The 20154-nt window shown below is 62.7% G+C and overlaps 1 protein-coding gene across 3 annotated transcripts; it reads left to right on the top strand.

Annotated features, from left to right (window-relative positions):
- The first annotated feature begins 619 nt into the window (after positions 1–619).
- On the top strand, positions 620–19877 carry TERT (telomerase reverse transcriptase). Of its 3 annotated transcripts, XM_049105730.1 has the most exons (16): positions 620–838; positions 944–2264; positions 4942–5137; positions 6018–6198; positions 7070–7249; positions 7672–7830; positions 10352–10447; positions 11031–11116; positions 11943–12056; positions 12346–12417; positions 13856–14044; positions 15012–15138; positions 15523–15584; positions 17613–17737; positions 18284–18421; positions 18906–19877. In XM_049105730.1, exons 1-16 carry the CDS (start codon positions 620–622, stop codon positions 19007–19009), a joined length of 3369 nt encoding a protein of 1122 aa, XP_048961687.1. In that variant the 3' UTR covers positions 19010–19877. The 3 variants fall into 3 exon arrangements, 1 of the variants encoding a protein (XP_048961687.1); XR_007408198.1 differs by lacking the exons at positions 18284–18421; positions 18906–19877 and adding an exon at positions 16217–16310; XR_007408197.1 differs by lacking the exons at positions 18284–18421; positions 18906–19877 and adding an exon at positions 16349–16652 and having other exon boundaries at positions 17613–17736.
- The last annotated feature ends 277 nt before the right edge of the window (positions 19878–20154 follow it).

Below are 20154 nucleotides of genomic sequence, written 5' to 3' on the forward strand. Positions count from 1 at the left end.
TTGCCTGTGGTGGGGACAACAGGAGCCCGAGGACCTGAAGGAGAAACCACAGCCTGGGGTCGAGGAGGTCAGGTCTGGGGGCAGTACTGCCGCTGCCTGCTGGCTGCTCACTGGCCGGGCCTGTCCTCTGGGGCTGCTTGTGCCCGCACCCCCCGTGGCTCAGTGGGGCAGCCCTGCTGGCCCTTCACCCCGTGTATCGTGCACATTCTCCACCCTGCTCCCTGCACCCCCTCCGGGCTGAACCCCCCTCCCCCCCTCGCCCAGCCCTCCAGGGAGCAGCCCTCAGTGTCTGGGTCACTCCGCCCCTGTGACAGGGACAAACCCAAGGACCCCCTGCCCAGGGGCGCAGAGCGCAGCAGGTGCCCCATGTCGGGCGGGGGCTGCCCTGGGTACCCCCGAGCCTCGGCCGACGGCATCGCTCCCCGCCCGCGACCCTCGCCGCGCCCGCCGGGCCGGAGAGCAGAGGACGCGGCCGCGGCCCACGCGCTCCTGGGGCTCCGCACACCTCGGCGCGCACGCCCCCGGGCGCCCCGCCCCTTCCTCCCAGGAGCCCCGCCCCGGCGCGGACCCCCTCCCCCGGCCCGCCCCTTCCTCCCGCGGACCCCGCCCCTCCCCGGCCATGCCGCGAGCGCCCCGGTGCCGCGCCGTGCGCGCCCTGCTGCGGGGCCGCTACCGGGAGGTGCTGCCCCTGGCCACCTTCCTGCGGCGCCTGGGGCCCCCGGGCCGGCTGCTCGTGCGGCGCGGGGACCCGGCGGCCTTCCGCGCGCTGGTGGCGCAGTGCCTGGTGTGCGTGCCCTGGGGCGCGCGGCCGCCCCCCGCCGCCCCGTGCTTCCGCCAGGTGGGCCGCGGGGGACCCTGCTGGGGCCGGGGCCCGGGCTGGGGCCGGGGCTGGGGCTGGGAGGGGGACGGCCGCGCGCTTCAAGACGCCGCCGCCCCCCCGCAGGTGTCCTGCCTCAAGGAGCTGGTGGCCAGGGTGGTGCAGCGGCTGTGCGAGCGCGGCGCCAGGAACGTGCTGGCTTTCGGCTTCGCCCTGCTGGACGGAGCGCGCGGCGGGCCCCCCGTGGCCTTCACGACCAGCGTGCGCAGCTACCTGCCCAACACGGTAACCGAGACCCTGCGCGGCAGCGGCGCCTGGGGGCTGCTGCTGCGCCGCGTGGGCGACGATGTGCTCACCCACCTGCTGGCGCGCTGCGCGCTCTACCTGCTGGTGGCTCCGAGCTGCGCCTACCAGGTGTGCGGGCCGCCGCTCTACGACCTCTGCGCCCCCGCCTCTCTGCCGCTCCCGGCCCCCGGGCTCCCCGGGCTCCCCGGGCTCCCCGGGCTCGGGGCCGGGGCCGGGGCCTCGGCGGACCTCAGACCCACACGCCAGGCCCAGAACTCGGGCGCGAGGCGGCGCCGGGGCAGCCCCGGGAGCGGTGTGCCTCTGGCCAAGCGGCCCAGGCGCAGCGTGGCCTCGGAGCCAGAGCGGGGCGCCCACAGGTCCTTTCCCAGGGCCCAGCAGCCTCCTGTCAGCGAAGCTCCGGCTGTGACACCTGCCGCGGCCGCTTCCCCAGCGGCCTCCTGGGAGGGAGGGCCCCCCGGGACTCGTCCAATCACCCCAGCCTGGCATCCATCTCCGGGGCCCCAGGGAGTACCCCATGACCCAGCACACCCCGAGACCAAACGCTTCCTCTACTGCTCGGGTGGCAGGGAGCGGCTGCGCCCCTCCTTCCTGCTCAGTGCCCTGCCGCCTACCCTGAGCGGGGCCCGCAAACTCGTGGAGACCATCTTTCTGGGCTCTGCGCCCCAGAAGCCAGGGGCCGCCCGCAGGATGCGCCGCCTGCCTGCCCGCTACTGGCGAATGAGGCCCCTGTTCCAGGAGCTGCTTGGGAACCACGCCCGGTGCCCCTACCGTGCGCTCCTCAGGACCCACTGCCCGCTTCGGGCCATGGCCGCTAAGGAGGGGTCTGGCAACCAGGCACACAGGGGAGTGGGCATCTGTCCCCTGGAGAGGCCAGTAGCAGCCCCCCAGGAGCAGACGGACTCCACACGCCTGGTACAGCTCCTCCGACAGCACAGCAGCCCCTGGCAGGTGTATGCCTTCCTGAGGGCCTGCCTGTGCTGGCTGGTGCCCACTGGACTCTGGGGCTCCAGGCACAACCAGCGCCGCTTCTTGAGGAACGTGAAGAAGTTCATCTCCCTGGGAAAGCACGCTAAGCTCTCCCTGCAGGAACTGACGTGGAAGATGAAGGTGCGGGACTGCACCTGGCTGCACGGGAACCCAGGTGAGGAGTGCAGGTGAGCAGGTGCCTGGTTGGCCTACAGGAAGGACCAGGCTCACAGCCCGAGTGTGGTAGGCCCCTCCCTCCCAACCATCCATCTCTACCTCCTTCCCCCTCCCATTTACGTGAACGTTGGAGATGCTTGTGGGTGCAGGCACGCCCTGGACCCAAGCAGTGAGCACGTGTGATGTGCATGGACACGCCCACAGCAACCGGTGATGCGTCCAGAAGCTCTCACGAGCACACCTGCACCTTGTTCATCATCCTTTTTTGACTTTAGGGTTTACCACCTTGAAATGGTGCCCCACTCATAGACGTGGGTGCTGGGACAGGAACCCACTTTTGTGGAGTGGAAGATAAGCCTCCTGGGCTTCCAGGCACATCTGGTCAGCCAACATACAGATGTGAATGCCGCGGCGGGACATTCAAAGGAGGGGAGATGGTCTCCTGACCAAGCCCCCCCCCATCTTTAAGGACAGAAGTGTCACCGGGAAACGGAGGAGAGCAGAGGGCTCCGCGATGGGCGTTCTGTGGGATGTTTACTAGGAACCTGCGCTGTGGCGTCCCTCCCACCTTGTTCATCTGAGTTTCACGTGGAGTTTCCTCTGCTCACCGGGTGCCCACCCTGCCCCCCCAGCACCCCCTGCCTGCAGGGCAGCAACCAGGACAGACCTTGCCAACTTGCCATTTGACCTCCCCTAAGCTCCCAAGATGCCTGAGGCTTCTAGATGAAAGGAGGAGGCAGAGGTGTCCGTTAGAGCCACAGTGACCTTCTGGGGCGGAGGTTACCGCGTGCCCTGCCCATCCCCACAGATCATGGTCATGATAGCCTCTGATGGGGGCTGGGGGCACACACTTCAGCTCCCCAGGTGGTGGCAGCCAGCCAGGGCGACCTTCCAGTAACTGGGGCTTGTAAGGTTCTGTGGGTTTTTTTGTGGGAAAACAACACAGCCTGAGCTCTGCCCTCCTAGCAAACAGTTAAGTGTACGGGAAACACGACAAACTGTAAGTGCCATGCTGCACAGCATTTTTCTAGAACTTTCAGCTGGCGTGCCTGTGAACCCGTCACCTGCGGCCCCCTGCCCTGTGCGACAACGTGGGTGTGCCATGACGGTGTCTGGCAGTGGGGGATGTACTGTCGCAGGCCTTGCGCTCTCAGGCTGCCGCTCACTTTTCGGAAAGAGCTGAGTTCTGTGACCGTCCCCAGCTTCACACCGGCTCTGCCCATGGGAAAGAGCTGGTGCATTCCAGGGTGACGAGGGCCCAGCCCCTGGACCTCTCCGAGTCATTGCACACTCAAGCTGTGCCCTGGCCAGCTGTTCCTTCCTACGACCATAGCCTTGCCCAACACGTACTGGGCTGAATAAGTGATGCCTCAACACCAAAGCTCTGTATGCGTGGCCCTCGGGTCGCCTTCTCTGCCCTCCCTGCTGGAACACCCCTTCCTCTGTTGGGCCGGCAGCGACTGTCCTGCCTGCCTCTCAGCCCCCCGACTCCCGTCACAAACTAGTCCCCATCCCCAGAGGCCAGACTGCCGGGCTGTCCACATCTGCTGCCAGGAGTCATGAGACATCATGAAATGAGCTCTTGGTGGCGGCCCTCATCCCCTTACCCCGGGCACACATGGCTCCTCATAGGCTGTGCGCCGCGCCGGTCATCTGTCCCATCGACACGTGCGCCCCTCCCGCCACGGCCCCTGGTCCTCGGAGTGGAGTCCTCTGTCTCCGTAGGGGCCTCAGTGGGGCTTCCCAGAGCCTCGCAGTTAGAATCTGGCCATCGTTGCTGCCAACCTGGAGCATCTGATTTCTTTCCTCTGATGATAGACGCATCCTCTCCGGGTGTGCCTGCCTTTGCCGGACCCTGTGTCCCTGTTTCCGGGGGACTGTGCGCCTCTCCCCCTCCACCCTCCTTCCCTGTCCGCCCAGGTGTTAAGACCTGTAAGCCCTGCCATCTAATCAGGGTCTTTGTCTCCTGCCCTTTTCTTGTCTCAACTTCCCGTCCTCTACCCCAGACCGGTCTTTGGGTCCCCTTTCTACTCTTTTATGGTCTCTCCCATGTCACTTATTAATGGGGAAGCCACCAGTTCCATGGGCGCCATGGCCTCTGTGGCAGCGTGGTGACACCTCTGAGTGCACAGAATAAAATACAGAGGAACACAGGGAGGACTGGGCCTTTGGTGCACGTTCCAGCTGCGGGACATGTGGCTGCCTCTCTTGCCTGTGGGGTTCAGCCTGGAGAACCCCAGGCATTCTGGACGGGATCCAGTGATGCTGCTTAAGGACTGCACGTGACCATAGGGAGAGCCTGTCTCTGCGTCTCCATCCTACTCATAGATAAGAACTGATGACGCAGCCCTGTCATCTCCATCCGGCAGAAACAATGTGACTGCATGTGTAACTTAAACTTTCTGGAAGCCACATTACAAAGTAAAAAACAAAATGGGAAACAAATCTAATAACGTCTTTTGTCGAAGCCCAACATACGCAGGACGTTCTCATTTCACGTAATCAGTAGAAGTGTCGTTAGTGACATGCATCCCTGTAGCTGAGGATCCAGTACACAGCGCCTCAGTCCCGACCTGCCCGTGCCGAGCGGCCGGTGTGGCCACGATGGGCAGTGCAGGTGGGGTCGCGCTCCCCAGGGGCTGGGCTGAGACTATTCTGTGTCTTTCCCTTTTCAGGAGCTTGCTGTGTCCCGGCCGCTGAGCACCGTCGGAGAGAGGAGATCCTGGCCAGGTTCCTGTGCTGGTTGATGGGCACATATGTGGTTGAGCTGCTCAGGTCATTTTTTTATGTCACGGAAACCACGTTTCAAAAGAACCGACTCTTCTTCTACCGGAAGAGCGTCTGGAGCCAGTTACAGAGCATAGGAATCAGGTGTGTTAGTCGGTGCCGTGTGTTCTCCTGTGTAGGTGACAGCCCTGAGTCCTGCTCGCCTTGCTGGCTCCAGGCTCCCTGGGCACCCGTTGCTGGGGGTCCCACGCTGGGCATGGATTCCAGAGACCCCCCCTTTGTTTACCTGGGAAGCAGAGTTTGGGCTGAGGTTTGGGCTCTTGGAAGTGGGAGAACTTTATACCGAATGGAAACCACCACCTGAGCCATGCGGCGCGGGGGCTGTGTCTTCCTGCATCTGGGAGAGGGTCTGGAGGCCTTTGTCGTGGGTTTGAGGTGACAGATGGTGCAGGCTGTTTAATAATTTAAATATTTTAAATTAAATATTTATTTAAATATTTTGTGGCACCTGATCCACAGTGGCTCTTGAGATTCCTTGTGGGGACTGTAGGACCTGTGGCCCTGCCTGGGGGGCATGTGAGTCCCGGGTGGGTTGGGCTTGTGCACTGCCCTTCCCTACTGAGGATGCCAGCCCAGGGAGCATACTCAGCCCCAGCAGCCAGGCGACACCCAGACCCGGGCTGTGGGTGGTTTTGGGGGAAAGGCTGCAGGTCATGGGTCCGTGGAGAGGTGGCTCTGTCTCCTGTGGGGGCTGCAGCGGTCTCCACCTCCCCCCGCCCTTGCCCGAAGTTCCTGTCTGGCCCCAGCCTGTGCTTCCCAGGCCCTGTGCTGGAGGGAACCAGGTGGTTGGGCACCTGCTGGGGAAGGGCACGCCTACAGGTGCCTGGCCACAGCCGCAGCGTCTTAGGTTTCTGGGTGCCTGGCCCTGCCGATTTGAGGAGCACCGCTCTCCACTGCCAGGCCCACCCACCCTGGGCTTCCTGCACGGCTGCCGAGCTGCATCCCATGAGGTTCTCTGTTTCAGACAACTCTTCAATAGTGTGCACCTCCGAGAACTGTCAGAAGCAGAGGTCAGGAGACACCGGGAAGCCAGACCTGCTCTGCTGACCTCCAGACTCCGCTTCCTCCCCAAGCCTAGTGGGCTGCGGCCGATTGTGAATATGGACTACATCATGGGAGCCAGAACATTCCACAGAGACAAGAAGGTCGACTTGTTTCCTTTCTAAGTAAAGTGCACTTAACCCCCAGACTAGGTGTGGACGTAGACGGGGCCAGATGAGGGCCTGCAGCGCGTCAGGCCCATGGGGCACAGAGTACCGTTGACGGGGCCGGGTGCCCGAGTGCAGAGGAGCTGGTAGGAAGGCCGGTCCTAGGAGATGCTGGGGCTTCCATGAACCCACAGGTTCTCATGGCATAGAGCTATCCACTGCTGCAGGGGATGGTGACCCATCTGAGCCAAGGACAGAAAGACCAGGTTATTCCCCTGTCACCAGCCTGTCGGGCTTCCAACGACCCACATGGGACCTCACCCCCATGGTCAGCAACCCCTCCTGCAGGCCCTCACCCTCATGGTCACACCCCCTGCCCCCTCCCTGCAGGACCTCACCCCTGTGGTCAGCATCCCCTCCCTGCTCCTGTGGGACCTCACCCCCATGGTCAGCACCCCTGTCCCCTCCCTGTAGGCCCCCACCCCTGTGGTCAGCACCCCTTTCTGCAGGACTTTGTTCCTATGGTTAGCGTCCTGTGTGTTTCCTCCCCCCCATCACAGCATCTGTCACCAGAGATCTGACTCTTCCAGTGGCTCCATTGAGTGTTTGGGGTGATTTTGTCATTGTGATGCTCCCACTTACGGAAGCAGAGCTGTGGACAGATGCTTGGGGAGACCCTGGGTCTGGGGTGGGTGGGGGGGATCCTCCAGCTACCCTTCCGGAGTCTGAGGGATGTTGAGCAGACCAGGAGGCACAGAGGCAGGGGTTGTTCTGGGGACCCCGCAGGTGGAGGTAGCAAGTCTGACCCAGGCCCCCTCGGGGTGGGCGCCCTCTGACCCAGCTGCCCTGGCCGGGGCTGGCTCTGCAGGTCCAGCATCTCACCTCACAACTGAAGACACTGTTCAGTGTCCTGAACTATGAGCGGGCCCGGCGCCCCAGCCTCCTAGGGGCCTCCATGCTGGGCATGGACGACATCCACAGGGCCTGGCGCACCTTTGTGCTACGCATACGGGCCCAGAATCCGGCACCCCAGCTGTACTTTGTCAAGGTGGGTACCCGGTTCTGGTCCCCGCCCCACACCCAGGCGAGCCAGCTGGGCATGTCAGGCCTATGAGAGCAGCCCCTCCACCAGCTAGCCTGCAGCCTGGGTCCCGGCAGGGGCAGTGGACGAGGAGGAGCGGCTGGCTGGCAGCCCTTGGGTTTGCCCGAAGGGGTGTCCCGTGGTGGAGCCATGTCACATCTCTGTATAGAGGGGGATACGGGCCTGCCCTGGGGTGCTGAGTCTGGGGCCATGGGACAGGTGTGTGCAGCGGAGACAGGGCAGTCACTGGGTGGTCAGGGTGTCCCGGGTCCTCCAGTGTCTGATTCACGCGAGTTTGGTAGTGGCAGGTGAAAACCAGCAGTACCTGGGAGCCTGGGGCCAGGTGAGCACAGGAGCAGCCTGTGAACAGGCACATCGCTCCCACACAGGTGGACGTGACGGGGGCATATGACGCCCTCCCTCAGGACAGGCTGGTAGAGGTGATTGCCAATGTGATCAGGCCTCAGGAAAGCACATACTGCGTGCGCCACTATGCCGTGGTCCAGAGGACTGCCCGGGGACACGTCCGCAAGGCCTTCAAAAGACACGTAAGACCCAGAGGGGCGTGCATCCCACGATGAGGGTGTCTGGTGTGGAGGTGTCCATGACAGGGTGCGTCTGTGGCACTGGTGTGTGTGCCCCTGGAGGCCCTTGCCCGTCTCCGTGGGTGCTGAGCTGCACGTCTTCTGCCCCCAGTCCTGGAAGGTACCCCACACTGTCGTCAGTGTTACGGTCAATTCTCATCGTCCTGCAGGCTGCTGCCTCCTGTCCCCTGTGCACTGGTGTGTGTGCATGGGAGGTGTGCCGGCAGCAGCAGCCACGTATTCTGGTGATGCCCCCCCCGCTGCCCCTTGGGAGCCCGCGCCTGGCCCTTGCCCATGCAGAGGGGCAGGGTGTGCTGCATGGCCAGGGCTAGGGGAGAAGAGAGTAGAGCAGCCGTAGGGGACAGAGCCCACCCAGGAGCTCCCAGGACAACCTCATGTGAGCGCCTCGGGCAAGGCTCCCGAGTGTGGTTTGTGAATCTTGTTTGCCTCAAAATGAGACAGTGTGCCTGTGGACACAGATGGTCGCCAACACCTGGGTTGATGTGGGAAATCACGCGTGCCCCCGCGACCCCCGCTCACTCCCTCAGGGCAACGTCTACTACCTGGACTCACCTGTCTCCAATTCAAGCAGCATGCCCCCTTCCTGTCTGCTTTCTTCTGTTCCCAGTGGGCCTGAGATGTGGCTTTTCCCTGTCCTTGTCGCGGTCGGGGTCCTGTGGCACCAGTGCTGCTGGTGGGGTGCACGTCTGGGGGAGTCCCTGTTTGGGAGGGGCGAACAGGCCACCACGGGCATTCCCCTGACTGCCCCCATGCACAAGAGCCCTCGCTTCTGTTGGGAGCGTTGCCCGGGATGGGGAGTGGGCAGTGGTCAGTGTTGGGGGGCAGACCACCCTGGCATCCCGGGGGCAGTGTCCTCTAGGGCCCGAGGGTGCCCAGGGCTCATGGGGCATCCTCCTGAGGAGCTGCAGGCTGAGAGCCCTTCAGACGTTGGCCACTTGGAGGCCTCCTCCGGTGAGATGTCAGTCGGGTCATCTCCCCACGTGTGATGAGCGGGGTGCCGGGTGCTCCTGATTCCCAGGGTGTCATAGCGCCCAGTGTGGTCCTTGGTCGGGCGGATGCACCACAAACACATGAACACATTCTAGACTGTCTTTGCCTTTTTGTCCCCAAAGTGACGTCCTGCATTTCTGTCAGAATGGGCGCTGCTTTCGCCCCCATGTTCAGCTCTCAGCTGCTGGACTGGACTTCTGGGGTGTAGATTCGAGCTTCTTCAGGTCTTGGCCTCCGTCCACGTGTTTTCTGCCTCTGACCACCCGTTAAGCCTATTTCCTGAATTCTTGGGTCAGCATTCCCATTCTCCCATCTTGGAAATCCCACGTGGGTTTTCTCACAGGCTCCAGGTCTCTGGTTCGCTTTTCCTTCTGTTTCTTTTGTTTTGTTATTTGTTTTTTTTGTTGTTGTTTTTTTTATTTACTTCTAATTTTTTTGTTTGTTTTTAAATCCCGGCAACTCAGGAGCCGTCTCGTCCAGAGGCAGGTTCCTATCACAGCTGCTCTGCTGTTTCTGTTGTTTTATCTGTGGTTTGGTCACGCAGGCCTGCCTCCTCTCATTTGTTTTTCATGAGATGCCAGCCTCTACAAAATTAAAAGCATAGGTTTTGCATAAAACTTTTTTTCTGTAGGGGTTCATCGCTCCCCTGACAGTGGGACTGATGGATCCCATGGGTCTGACAGGGTTGGTGTTAGACCATGTAGGGCTGGCCCCTGCCCCCCACCCCAGCCCCTTGCACTCACCTGAGGGCCCCCGACAACCCCTGCAGCCACCAGTGCTCACGAGACGGCCCCCCCTCTGCTCCCTGAGAGCCCCCTGACACCCTGCTGAGAGCTCCCCACCCCCTCTGCTCACCTGAGAGCCCCCTGACACCCTGCTGCAGCCCCCTGCACTTACCTGAGGGCCCCCGACACCCCCCTGTGGCCCCCTGTGCTCACCTGAGGGCCCCTGATACCACCTTAGCCCCTTCCACTCACCTGGGAGCCCCCAGCCCCCCTTTACTCACCTGAGAGTCCCTTTACCCCCCACCCCGACTGCAGCCCTCCCTCTACTCACCTGAGGGCTCCCCTACCCCTCACCCCCATTGCACACCCCCATGCTTACACAAGAGCCCCCCCGCCAGGTGACAGCCCCTCTTTCCCCTGGGGTGCCCAGTGCTCAGAGCTGAGAAGTAGTTGCAGGTTTGGACATTTCTCCACCTACTCCTCAGACCAGTCCCTCCTCCTGGCTGCTGGGGTGGCCCTGACCCCTACTGCCTTCTGCTCACACTCCCCCTCCCACAGTGAATGGACAGGCCTGAGAGGTCTTGGGAAGGTGGGACTTCTCCCAAGACTGGGACCCCAGTGGCTCTCCTCGGCCTGTCACCAGCTGCTGGGGAGTGACCTGGACAGCTCCTGTGGCCTATGGCACGACCATTGTCCTCCTGGTCCTGGCTGGGTGTCTGCCTGCCTCAGCCCCTTGTCTTTGCCAGCAGGTGTCCACCTTTGCAGACCTGCAGCCTTACATGAGACAGTTTGTGGAGCGTCTGCAAGAGACAAGCTCGTTGAGGGACGCCGTGGTCATCGAGCAGGTGGGGGGAGCACAGCTCACCGCGGGAGGAACGTGGACATGGGTGGAGGGGCCCCGTGCAGCCTCCGCGGACTGCGCCGTGCTGCCTTTGGCCTCATTTCTGCCTTCCCACCAAGCCGCGTCCTCTGCCGCTGCCCAGCCTTCCTGTGGTTCGCTAGAGATGTCCTCTGCCTCGGGTTGGATCATGAGGCCGGAAGAATCTGTGCCCTGTCCTGTGGGAGGATAAGTTGGCTTTGCTGTGTCACCCCATCTGGGGTTGACCATCTAGCAGGAAACCTGTTTTTCTTGCATGTAAGCAGGGGCTGCTCGTGAGCGCGGGGCCCTCGGTGATGGCTTAGCCCACGTGGCTGTGGAACCACTTACAGGGACAAGCTCGGCCACCCGCTGAGGCTCTGACATGCAGACCCGTCTTCTCTGGCTGCTGGGGGCCACAGGCCACATGCTTACTGGCACGTGCCATCTGGGCAGTGTCCACAGGCTCAAGCCCAGCCGGAGCCACAGACCACCTGGTGTGGCCTCCAGCGCAGCGCCCCTGCCCGTGTGCGTGCCGCCCTGCCTGCCCACACGTCTGTGCCTTCTTCCAGAGCTCCTCTCTGAACGAAGCCGGCAGCAGCCTTTTCCACCTCTTCCTGCGTCTGGTACACAATCACGTCGTAAGGATCGGGGGCAAGTGAGTTGGGGTCCTCAGCACCTTTCCGTCATCATCCTGAGACCCCCCTGCCCGCGTTGGGGGGCATCGCATTCCACATAGGCATGCTGGCCCCTCGGCTCCCAGGGTTTGGGAGGTCCTCTGGCGTCTAAATGCCGGCAGATGATTTTTTTTTATTCGTGCCAACAAAACCAGACAACTCTGGGTGAGCAGATGCGTGAGGACCCCAGCGTGGCTGATGAGAGCAGTGCTCCCCGTGGTTCAGGTCATGGCTGAGGTCGTTAGGGGTCAGCTTGGATGCGGCGCCTCTCTGGGGTCATTCCTTGGGCTCCGGAAATCAGAAGTTTCATAGTTCAAGGAGGTGCTGTTACTACAGTTAGGAGGAGTGAGAGCATTCACAATAGTGAGGTAATATTCACAATATAAGCTGATACCTGCATTCCGAAAGGCTCCCCCACAGTGCACAGCGGCGTGGGGAGGGGGGTCTTCACACGGATAGCTTGCCTGGACGTCCGTCAGTGGTACCCGTGTCACAAGAGAACTGTTTCAAAAAAAAAAAAAAAAGCCCACAAGAGAGTTGTTTCCATGGGAAAGGCCAAACCCATGGCCCCCAGGCCTCCCTGAGAAGCGCCACTCACTTCGCCGCCACTGTGACCTTGATAAAAACGAGTCGTGCCTCGTGCGGATGGTTGCGTGTGTGAACAGACCCCCAGCAGGACTCTGTGGGAGCCTGTGCCCAACCTGGATTCATACCCCCAGATCTGTGTGTTGGCGGGAGGGGGGGTCTGCAAGCATGGGGGTCTGTGACACGAGCGCCAGGCCCGCCGTGGCCTGCTCCTGCCCGCAGGTCCTACATCCAGTGTCAGGGGGTCCCTCAGGGCTCTATCCTGTCCACTCTACTGTGCAGTCTGTGCTACGGGGACATGGAGCGCAGGTTGTTTCCTGGAATCGAGCAGGACGGGTACGGATCCCTCATGGCGCCCGTCTTCCTGGCCCTCGAGGTGTGGACGGGGCCATGTGTGTCTTTGTGTGAGGCCATGTGGGAGGTTGTGGGGGGTCAGCCAGGGCTTCTGAGTGGCAGCCGCGCCTCTGTCCCTGTGTCCCCGGCCACCACTGCATCCATGAGACCCGTCAGCCATTGTCCAGATCCTTTGGAGAGGATTACATGATTTTGTCTACATGAACGGGGATGCTGGCGTTTGTCCAACGTCGGGCCTCTGGCTGCAGCCCTCGGCGCCTCTCTGCTGCAGGGTCCTCCTGCGCCTGGTGGACGACTTCCTGCTGGTCACCCCTCACCTGACGCAAGCGCAAGCCTTTCTCAGGTAAGGGTCCCTATGCGTCTCTGTGGCACTCCTGCGGCCCATGAGCCCCGACCTGACTCGCCGAGTCACGGTGCCCACCTCGCATCTGTGCTCCCCGAGGTGTCTTGCCTCTGGCGAGCGGTGCGCCATGCGTTCTGGGGGTTCTGAGAGCCAGGGCTGTGGCCGTGGGAGTGGAGCCTGAGCCTGGGGTGGGAGGTGGGTGGGCATGGGCGGTGCCCTGGGGGGGCGGGCTGCGTCCCTGGAGGCTGTGCTGCACACACAGGAACAAAGTGCGGCCCGAGTGCTGGTACAGCTCCCCAGGGGCGCCTCTCTGTAGGCCATGTGGGAGGGAGGGTCTGTCTGTCTGTCGACGTGCTCACTGGTGGTGCTCAGGGCCGAGCGACCACTTGGGAGCTTGGTGCATTTTGCCAGAATTCAGTCGGCACAAGGGCTCCTTTCCTTCGCGCCGTGGTCCTCAGTGCTGTCCCTCTCAGGCCCCAGGTGGCCAGCGGCTTATTTTCCAGTGGCTTTTCCAAGGAAAGAGAAGGTTATAAACCAAGGGGTGTTTGTTCTGGACAAACCCATCTAGACAGTATCTCCGACCCTGAGCCTGCCAACAGGGTCCCACGGGGTTCCCAGGGCTCAGAGTGAGCTAGTGTTCAGCAGGTGTGTCCTAGGGCCACCGTCCACACAGCAGCCCGGTACAGGCCTCCCTACAAATGTGAGTTCATCACAATGCAGTCCAATGACAGATTCTGATCCTCGGGCAGGGCCATGTCCTGAGAGCTCCGTACCCACGCATGGCCAGTAGCTGCCACGGGCACAGCGTCGCTGCTGCCATGAGAATCCTGGGGGTCAGGTCGCAGGCAGGTGGCTCAGAGTATGTGTGGCAGGAAGCGAACCACTGGGTGGGGACATCCTGCATCCCGTATCCAGCCTGGATTCCGCCCGCACGGGCGGCCTGGCACATCTGACATCCGTGGGGAGATGCTCCCCAACTTGGGACACGTGGGTCCTGTGCTTCAGGCCCTTCCCTGGCGGGGCTTCTGCCCCACTGTGGACAGTCCCCTCCTTTAAAACTGTCAACCGTGTCAGCAGGACACCCTGGTGACACCCTGACTCACGGTGGCACATGGGACACACAGGCTGCTGTCACGGAGAGGATCTCGTCCCTTGGGCTCTGCCGTCCAGACCCTGCATTCTCCTCACAGCCGGATCCTGAGCTGATGGCTCACCTGCTGTTCCCATGAGTAGGGTCAGCTCGGTGGGGGCTGGGCTCTCGGGTGCTGGCGCTTGGTCTCCAGGAGCCTCTGGGAAGGAGCACCCGGCGCCTGGTCGGGGCTCTGTCCAGCCATCCTCAGGGGCCTCTCTGGGGTTCTCCACGTAGCACAGAATGAGCGCCCCCAGAGCCCCAGGCGGCGTCCCCTCCCCTGGCAGCTGACAGGTCCCTGTGCTGTAGGACCCTGGTCAAAGGTGTTCCTGAGTACGGCTGCAGGGCCAACTTGCAGAAGACGGCGGTGAACTTCCCCGTGGAGGACGGCGCCCTGGGCAGCGCGGCCCCCCTCCAGCTGCCAGCGCACTGTCTGTTCCCCTGGTGCGGCCTGCTGCTGGACACCCGGACCCTGGAGGTGTCCTGTGACTACTCCAGGTGAGCGCACCCACCAGGGATGCCACTTAGCACGCTCCCACTCCTGTCTCCACAAGGCTGCGATCCCGAGAGGTCAGGGTTCAGGGTGCCCAGCCCCCCATCCAGACGGGGGCAGAACACATCCTCCTTGGGATCGAGAGCACTGGCCAGGCGAGCGGTCCCCTGGGCTGTCTGTGGTACAAGGAATCTGGGCAAGAGACGGCATCACCGGTGTGCTCTGCAGGGAGGTTTGGGGACGGCTGCACACAAGTCTCCTCAGGACAAGGGCACACTCCTGACGCCCTCTGTGGCCTCACTGGGTGCCTGTCATCCCTCCGGGGAGCAGGGCTTGAGCACGTGGGGCCTGCTGTGTGCAGGATGGGGGACCCCGTCCTGGCGAGCTCAGGCTGCCGCGAACAATGCCCCCGACCGGGCCACTGCACCAGACTCTGTCCTCACACCGTGGAGGCTGTGAACCCCGGGTCGGGGTCCTCTTCAGGCCGCTCCTTGGCACATAGACGCGGGGTCTGTGTCCTCACGTCTCTCTGCGTTCCAGCATCATCTCTGGCGTCTCTCCCTGCAAGGACATGAGTCCTGTGGGGTCAGGGCCCACCTCTGACCCCACACATGGTCACGTGGCTCAGGGCTGTCACGGGGCCTCCCAGCCCGGCCCTGGCTTGGCAGAGACACAGCTCACGGTGGACGTGGGTGCTGGAATCTGCTCCCTGAGGAGTGAACAGTACAGATCGCACCGCTGTGGTGGGGGCGGGGCTTCCCTGGCTGACCTTGGTCCCTCAGGCCTCCCGGCTTGGGCGCTCCCCGTCTGCACTTGGACCTGTCTCCACAGGGCTTTTTCCACCCTTGCAGCCACTGTGCTGCCCCTGCCCACCCCCACCCCCTCACTGGGGACCCATCTGTGCATTTGGCAGCCTGGGCAGGTGGGCTGCATGGGGGTACCGTGTCTCAGGGCCCCCACTCTGTACGACAGCTATGCCCACACCTCCATCCGCGCGAGCCTCACCTTCAGCCAGGGTGCCAAGCCGGGGAGGAACATGCGGCGCAAGCTGTTGGCCGTCTTGCGGCTGAAGTGCTGCGCGTTGTTTCTGGATCTGCAGGTGAGCACGGCCCACAGGCTGAGCCATGCCTGTGAGGCTTGTGTGCCTTACGGCACGTGTGCCACGTGTGTGGGTGTGAGTGCACATGTGTGTGTGCCATGTGTATGGGTGTGCATGCATGTGCAAGTACACACGCATGTACACGTGGAGGCAAATGCCCTCAACCTCGCCTGCACCCATCTTCCTGGACACCAGGGTCCCTCCCCACAGTGGGGGTCCAGAGCCACTTGGCGCTCACATTCTGGTTGCTCCCTGCCTGTCCTTCCCTCCAGCGGGTCAGGGCCCACTTGGAGCTATCCCCGCCTCCCTGTGACCTGGTGATAAAGCAAGAGATGGAGGACATTCTAGAGGCCCTTGCATCACTTGTCTTTCTTTGTGACTCAGGTGAACGGCATCCACACGGTCTATATGAACGTTTACAAGATCTTCTTACTGCAGGCTTACAGGTGGGTTCACGGGCCACATGGCCACAGGCCACAGGGCCGTCTGACCCTGGCTGTCCTTCAGCCCAGGAGAGCATCCTGCACTCCGGTGTCCTGGGTCATTTGCCAGGTTTCCAGGGGCTGGCACAGCAGCCTTGTGTGTGCACACGTACACCTTGCTTCATTGGAGGTGTCTGTCCCATCACCAGGAGGTGATGGGTGGCCAGCTTGGCTCGGGGTGTCCCCGCTCCTATGTACTGACCCAGGACCTCGCAGGGGCCTGGAGCACGAGGCAGGTGCAGACACCACAGGGCTCAGGTCCCAGGCAGTGGGGGATCAGGTGGGTCAGGTGATAGTCCGCGGCCCCCTTAAGGGGTGGTGGGATGTGGCCCCCAAACAGCCCAGGGGCCATTCCTGCCCTACTAATGTGAACGTCGGAGGCCCATTCTGCTCCTGGAATATTCTCTGTACTGGGTGTCTGGACAGCTGTGGGGCCCTTTGGCGGTGGAACCTTCCTAACAGCTCTCGGGGTGGGGGGGTGGGGAGACATTTCTTCCTTTGGGCCGTTAACCCCACTGATCACATTGGCCGCCCTAGCCATAGGGACACAAAAGCCGGGCTTTGCTGGTTTCTGAGGGCCACCTGCCCCTTCGCAGCTCTGGGGGCAGCTAACTTCCAGCTGTAGTCAGGACAGAGGGACGTGTGAGCCGTGGGGCTGGTCAAGGGGCCAGGCTTCCGTGTGGAGCTATGGTGAGTCTGTAACCTGGAGCTGTGCATTTGTTGTGCAGTGAGCTTCCTGTCTCATGGGGACGGGGCAGGCTGCATAAGACGCTCCCCTGTGGCGCCAGGCCAGGAAGCTCTCCGGCCCCAGAGGGCCTGTGCCCCTGAGTCTGCCTGTTGCGTGTCCACTGTCGTGTCGGGTGGTGCAGAGCTCACCCGTTCAGCCGGGGCTCCCACGGGGCTCAGGGCTCTGCCTCTGTCCTTGAAACCTGTTGCCTCCAACCACGCACCTCTGCTCTCATGGGCGGCCTGCCTGACGTCTCTGGAAACATGCTCAGAGTGTAGCACGAACGTGCCCACACGCCACACACGGTGAGATTGGAGGTGGTGGACGCTCACCTGCTTCTCTGGCCCCCAGGGGGTAGGAAAACAGTCTGGTGGTGCTTCCAAGGCCAGGGGCAGGCCAGTCCCCCAGCCAGCTGTAGGTCCCACCCTGGTGCCCAGGCCAGCTTCGTCCCTGTCCCCACACCGGGACCTGTCTTCCAGGGCCCAGCTCTGGACACCTGCCCCCACCTGGGGACCCATCCCTCACGGGGCCCAGCTCCAGATACCTGCCCACCGGGAAATGTTTGAGTCCTGGGTTCAGGGAGGTGCCCTCGGGCAGCTCTGTAAGCTCCTCAGTTCAAGCATGTGCAGCCCTATGACGGCAGGTGCTGCATGCTACGGGCTTCTCCACCCACGGGCATGTGTGTCAGTAGTTTCCATGTGGATGTCGAGGCACGTGGGAGGCTCTGAGGGCCCCATTCCCTCTGGGGCAGGAGTGTGGTATGTGAAGCTGGCCCGTGACCAGCGGCTGAGGCCAGCGAGGCCACGTGTGTCCCACCCAAAGTGGGACACTAGCTCATGCACTTGTGTCTGCTCGGAACCCGCCAGGCTCGGCAAGTCTCGTAGCCCTGGGTACGCTCCAGGCTGGCAGTGTTGTAGGTGAGTCCAGGAGTGGAGGCCTTTCCAGAGAGGGTCCTCCACCCATAGAGCAAGCTTCTCCCCCAGGCCACAGCCACAGACTGACCCCGGGACCGCAGACATGACGTCTGTGCATTACCAACCCTGGCTCCAGTCTCCCACAGGCGGGAAAGTACTTCCCTTGGGTTATCACACGAGGTCAGAGTGACACGTGTGCACATGATGCCAGGTGGTCAGCGAGACCAGGAGCACGGGGTACCTGGTGAGAGGCTTGCCGGGCAGTCGCGCACACGCATGCACACAGGGACGTGCACACAGGGACATGTTCCAGCTGGGGGACATTCCTCCCACGAAGCGTCCTTCCCGCAGGTTCCATGCATGTGTGCTCCAGCTTCCATTCAACCAGCCAGTGAGGAAGAACCCCTCCTTCTTCCTCCGTGTTATCACGGACACCGCGTCGTGCTGCTACTCCCTTCTCAAAGCCAGGAACGCAGGTGTGCGTGCGTGCTAAGTAGGCGCCGCTGGTGGGTTTGTGGAGTCACATGGGTGCTCACCTCACGTGTCCACAGAGGTGCCGTGCGCCCTGGGAGCTCCCCACCAGGCCCTGCCCTGCCAACCCCTGCAACCTTGGCCATGTGTGTGAATCCAAACCAGCAGGGGTGGGGGAGGCCGGGTCCCAGGAACCTGGGGGGGCCTGTGTGGCTGCTCGTCCATCTCTGCCCCCCCTTGGCCCCCCAAGGACACTCTCAGCCCCCCTCAGCCTCATCACAGGGCATCTGGTTGGCCTGCAGTTCAGGCTATGCTGTGTGTCCCATGGGTCCTTGGTCTTTCCCTTTTGTGGATGGTTCTTCAGAAAAGTGGAGAAAGCGCCCCCACCAGGGCTCCCTGGTGCTGGGGTGGGGACTGCCCTGGAAACAAAATTGCCCATTTGCCCCTGGCCTGTGCACCTTCTTCTGCGTCAGGGCGGGCAGGGACCCCAGGTCTCTCCGGGAGGGGACCAGGGCTGGGTGGGGCCTTAGCCTGTTCACGTGTCCCTGCAGGGCTGTCCCTGGGGGCCAAGGGCGCCTCTGGCCTGTTTCCTTCTGAAGCCGCACGGTGGCTCTGCCTCCACGCCTTCCTGCTCAAGCTGGCGCATCACAGTGGCACCTACAGGTGTCTCCTGGGGGCACTCCAGGCAGGTAAGTAGGGTGGGGAGCCCTCGGCCCCAGAGGTGCCCCTTGTGTGATAACAGGGCCCTGTCCCTGTATGGGGGTGTGTCTGACAGGCAGTGGGGGGGTCCAGGAGCCCCAGGTGATGATGGGGTGCAGGCACCCTGGGGTCACAGGCTGTCACCTGAAGGGTGGGCACGCCCACCTGGTCACTCCACACCTCACCTCCTGCCTGTGGGGAGAGTCCAGGCCCCGCTTCCCTCCAGCCCTGCTGGTAGGTGTCCTCTATGCCCTGACCTGCATCCCCGAGCCCCTTCCCCGGCTGCCCCGACACCACCAGAGGGACCCTCAGCAGCAGATCTTCGCAGACCTCTCTCCCACCCATACCAGCTGGCACCTGGAGCCTGGCCCGTACCCGGGGCCCAGACCATGCCCACCTGGCCTTCTGCGGGGTCCCGAGGCCATCCTAGAGGCCACTTTCCGGGGCATTCATGTATCACTCGTTCCCCTACAGCCAAGGCACACCTGGGCCGGCAGCTCCCGAGGGGGACACTGGCTGCCCTGGAGGCAGCGGCTGACCCCAGCCTGACTGCAGACTTCAAGACCATTTTGGACTGATGCCCCGTGCTGCCCTCAGCCCAGAGGTGCCCCGGCCCATGTGCCTCCACGTGGAGGGAGGGGCCGGCTCACTGTAAGGTCTGAGGCCCTGAGAGTTGAGCTGCTGGCCAGGCTGCCCCAGGAGAGCTTGGCCCACGCGTCTTCCAGGGGGAGAGCAACCCAGCACCCTCCTGTGATTGGGGTTTGGACCGCCAGGAGGGGGCAGGAGAGAAGCCTGTGTGGACCTTGTTCACCCCCGCCCCCTACCCCACCTCTGCGGGACTGCCCCAGGCTGTAAGGACTGCAACGTGTCCCCGAGGGCGCATGGGGGCACGTGGGGTGCTCGGTGTTGGGTGTGGGCTCCTTCCTGCCAACCTGCACAGCACCCAGGCTTGGACCGTCCACACCTACCTGGGAGCCGTGCCTGCCCCCGGTCAGCCCCGAGCTGCGTCCAAAGTCTGTGTCCCATAGAGCTTTCCCCAGAGGCTGAGGGCCCAGTCAGCTGTTCCAGACCCAGCCCCGCCCATCCTGATGACCTCACCCTGCCCCTTATACCCCCGCCAGCCTCCTGGAGCCTTGGTGTCTGGCTCACCCCACCCCGTCTCCACCCCCACTTCCAGCTCTTCCCCCCACCCGTCCTTGCACAGCACACGGGGGTCCCAGGCCATCCTGGCGGCGCCCCTCCCGGACCACCCTCTGCCCCTGGACTTACTGTCCCGGTGACTTCTGGAAAGCCATGGAAACAATACACCGAGCCTTTGATCTTAGAGGTTTCCACTTTTCCATGTTTATATTAAAATACATCATGTGTGAGGCATCCATATCATTTCCCATAATTACAGAGATCTAGGCTGGTGTCCACACATCATGTATAGGGTCCTGGGGCTGATGGGGATTCCACAGGACTTCCTGGGGCAGGGGTGAGGAGGCTGGGGGGGTGGTAGTAAAGGGCACCCCTGGGGCAGGTGCAGTATGACATCCACCCCACCTACAGCTGACTCTTACTGTGCTGTGGACCCTGGAAGAGCCTGTGGCCCGGGACACATGGTTCCCTGCTAAGTGCATTTCCCCTCTCCACGTGATCTCCTGGACGGCTCCTTGGAGGAGCAGATCGTGGAGTAATGATATAGGGGGTGGGAGGTCGGTGGTAGCCCGCCGCCCCATGT

The sequence above is a fragment of the Canis lupus genome, chromosome 34, assembly GCF_003254725.2.
Source record: "Canis lupus dingo isolate Sandy chromosome 34, ASM325472v2, whole genome shotgun sequence".
Classification (NCBI taxonomy): Eukaryota; Metazoa; Chordata; class Mammalia; order Carnivora; family Canidae; genus Canis; species Canis lupus.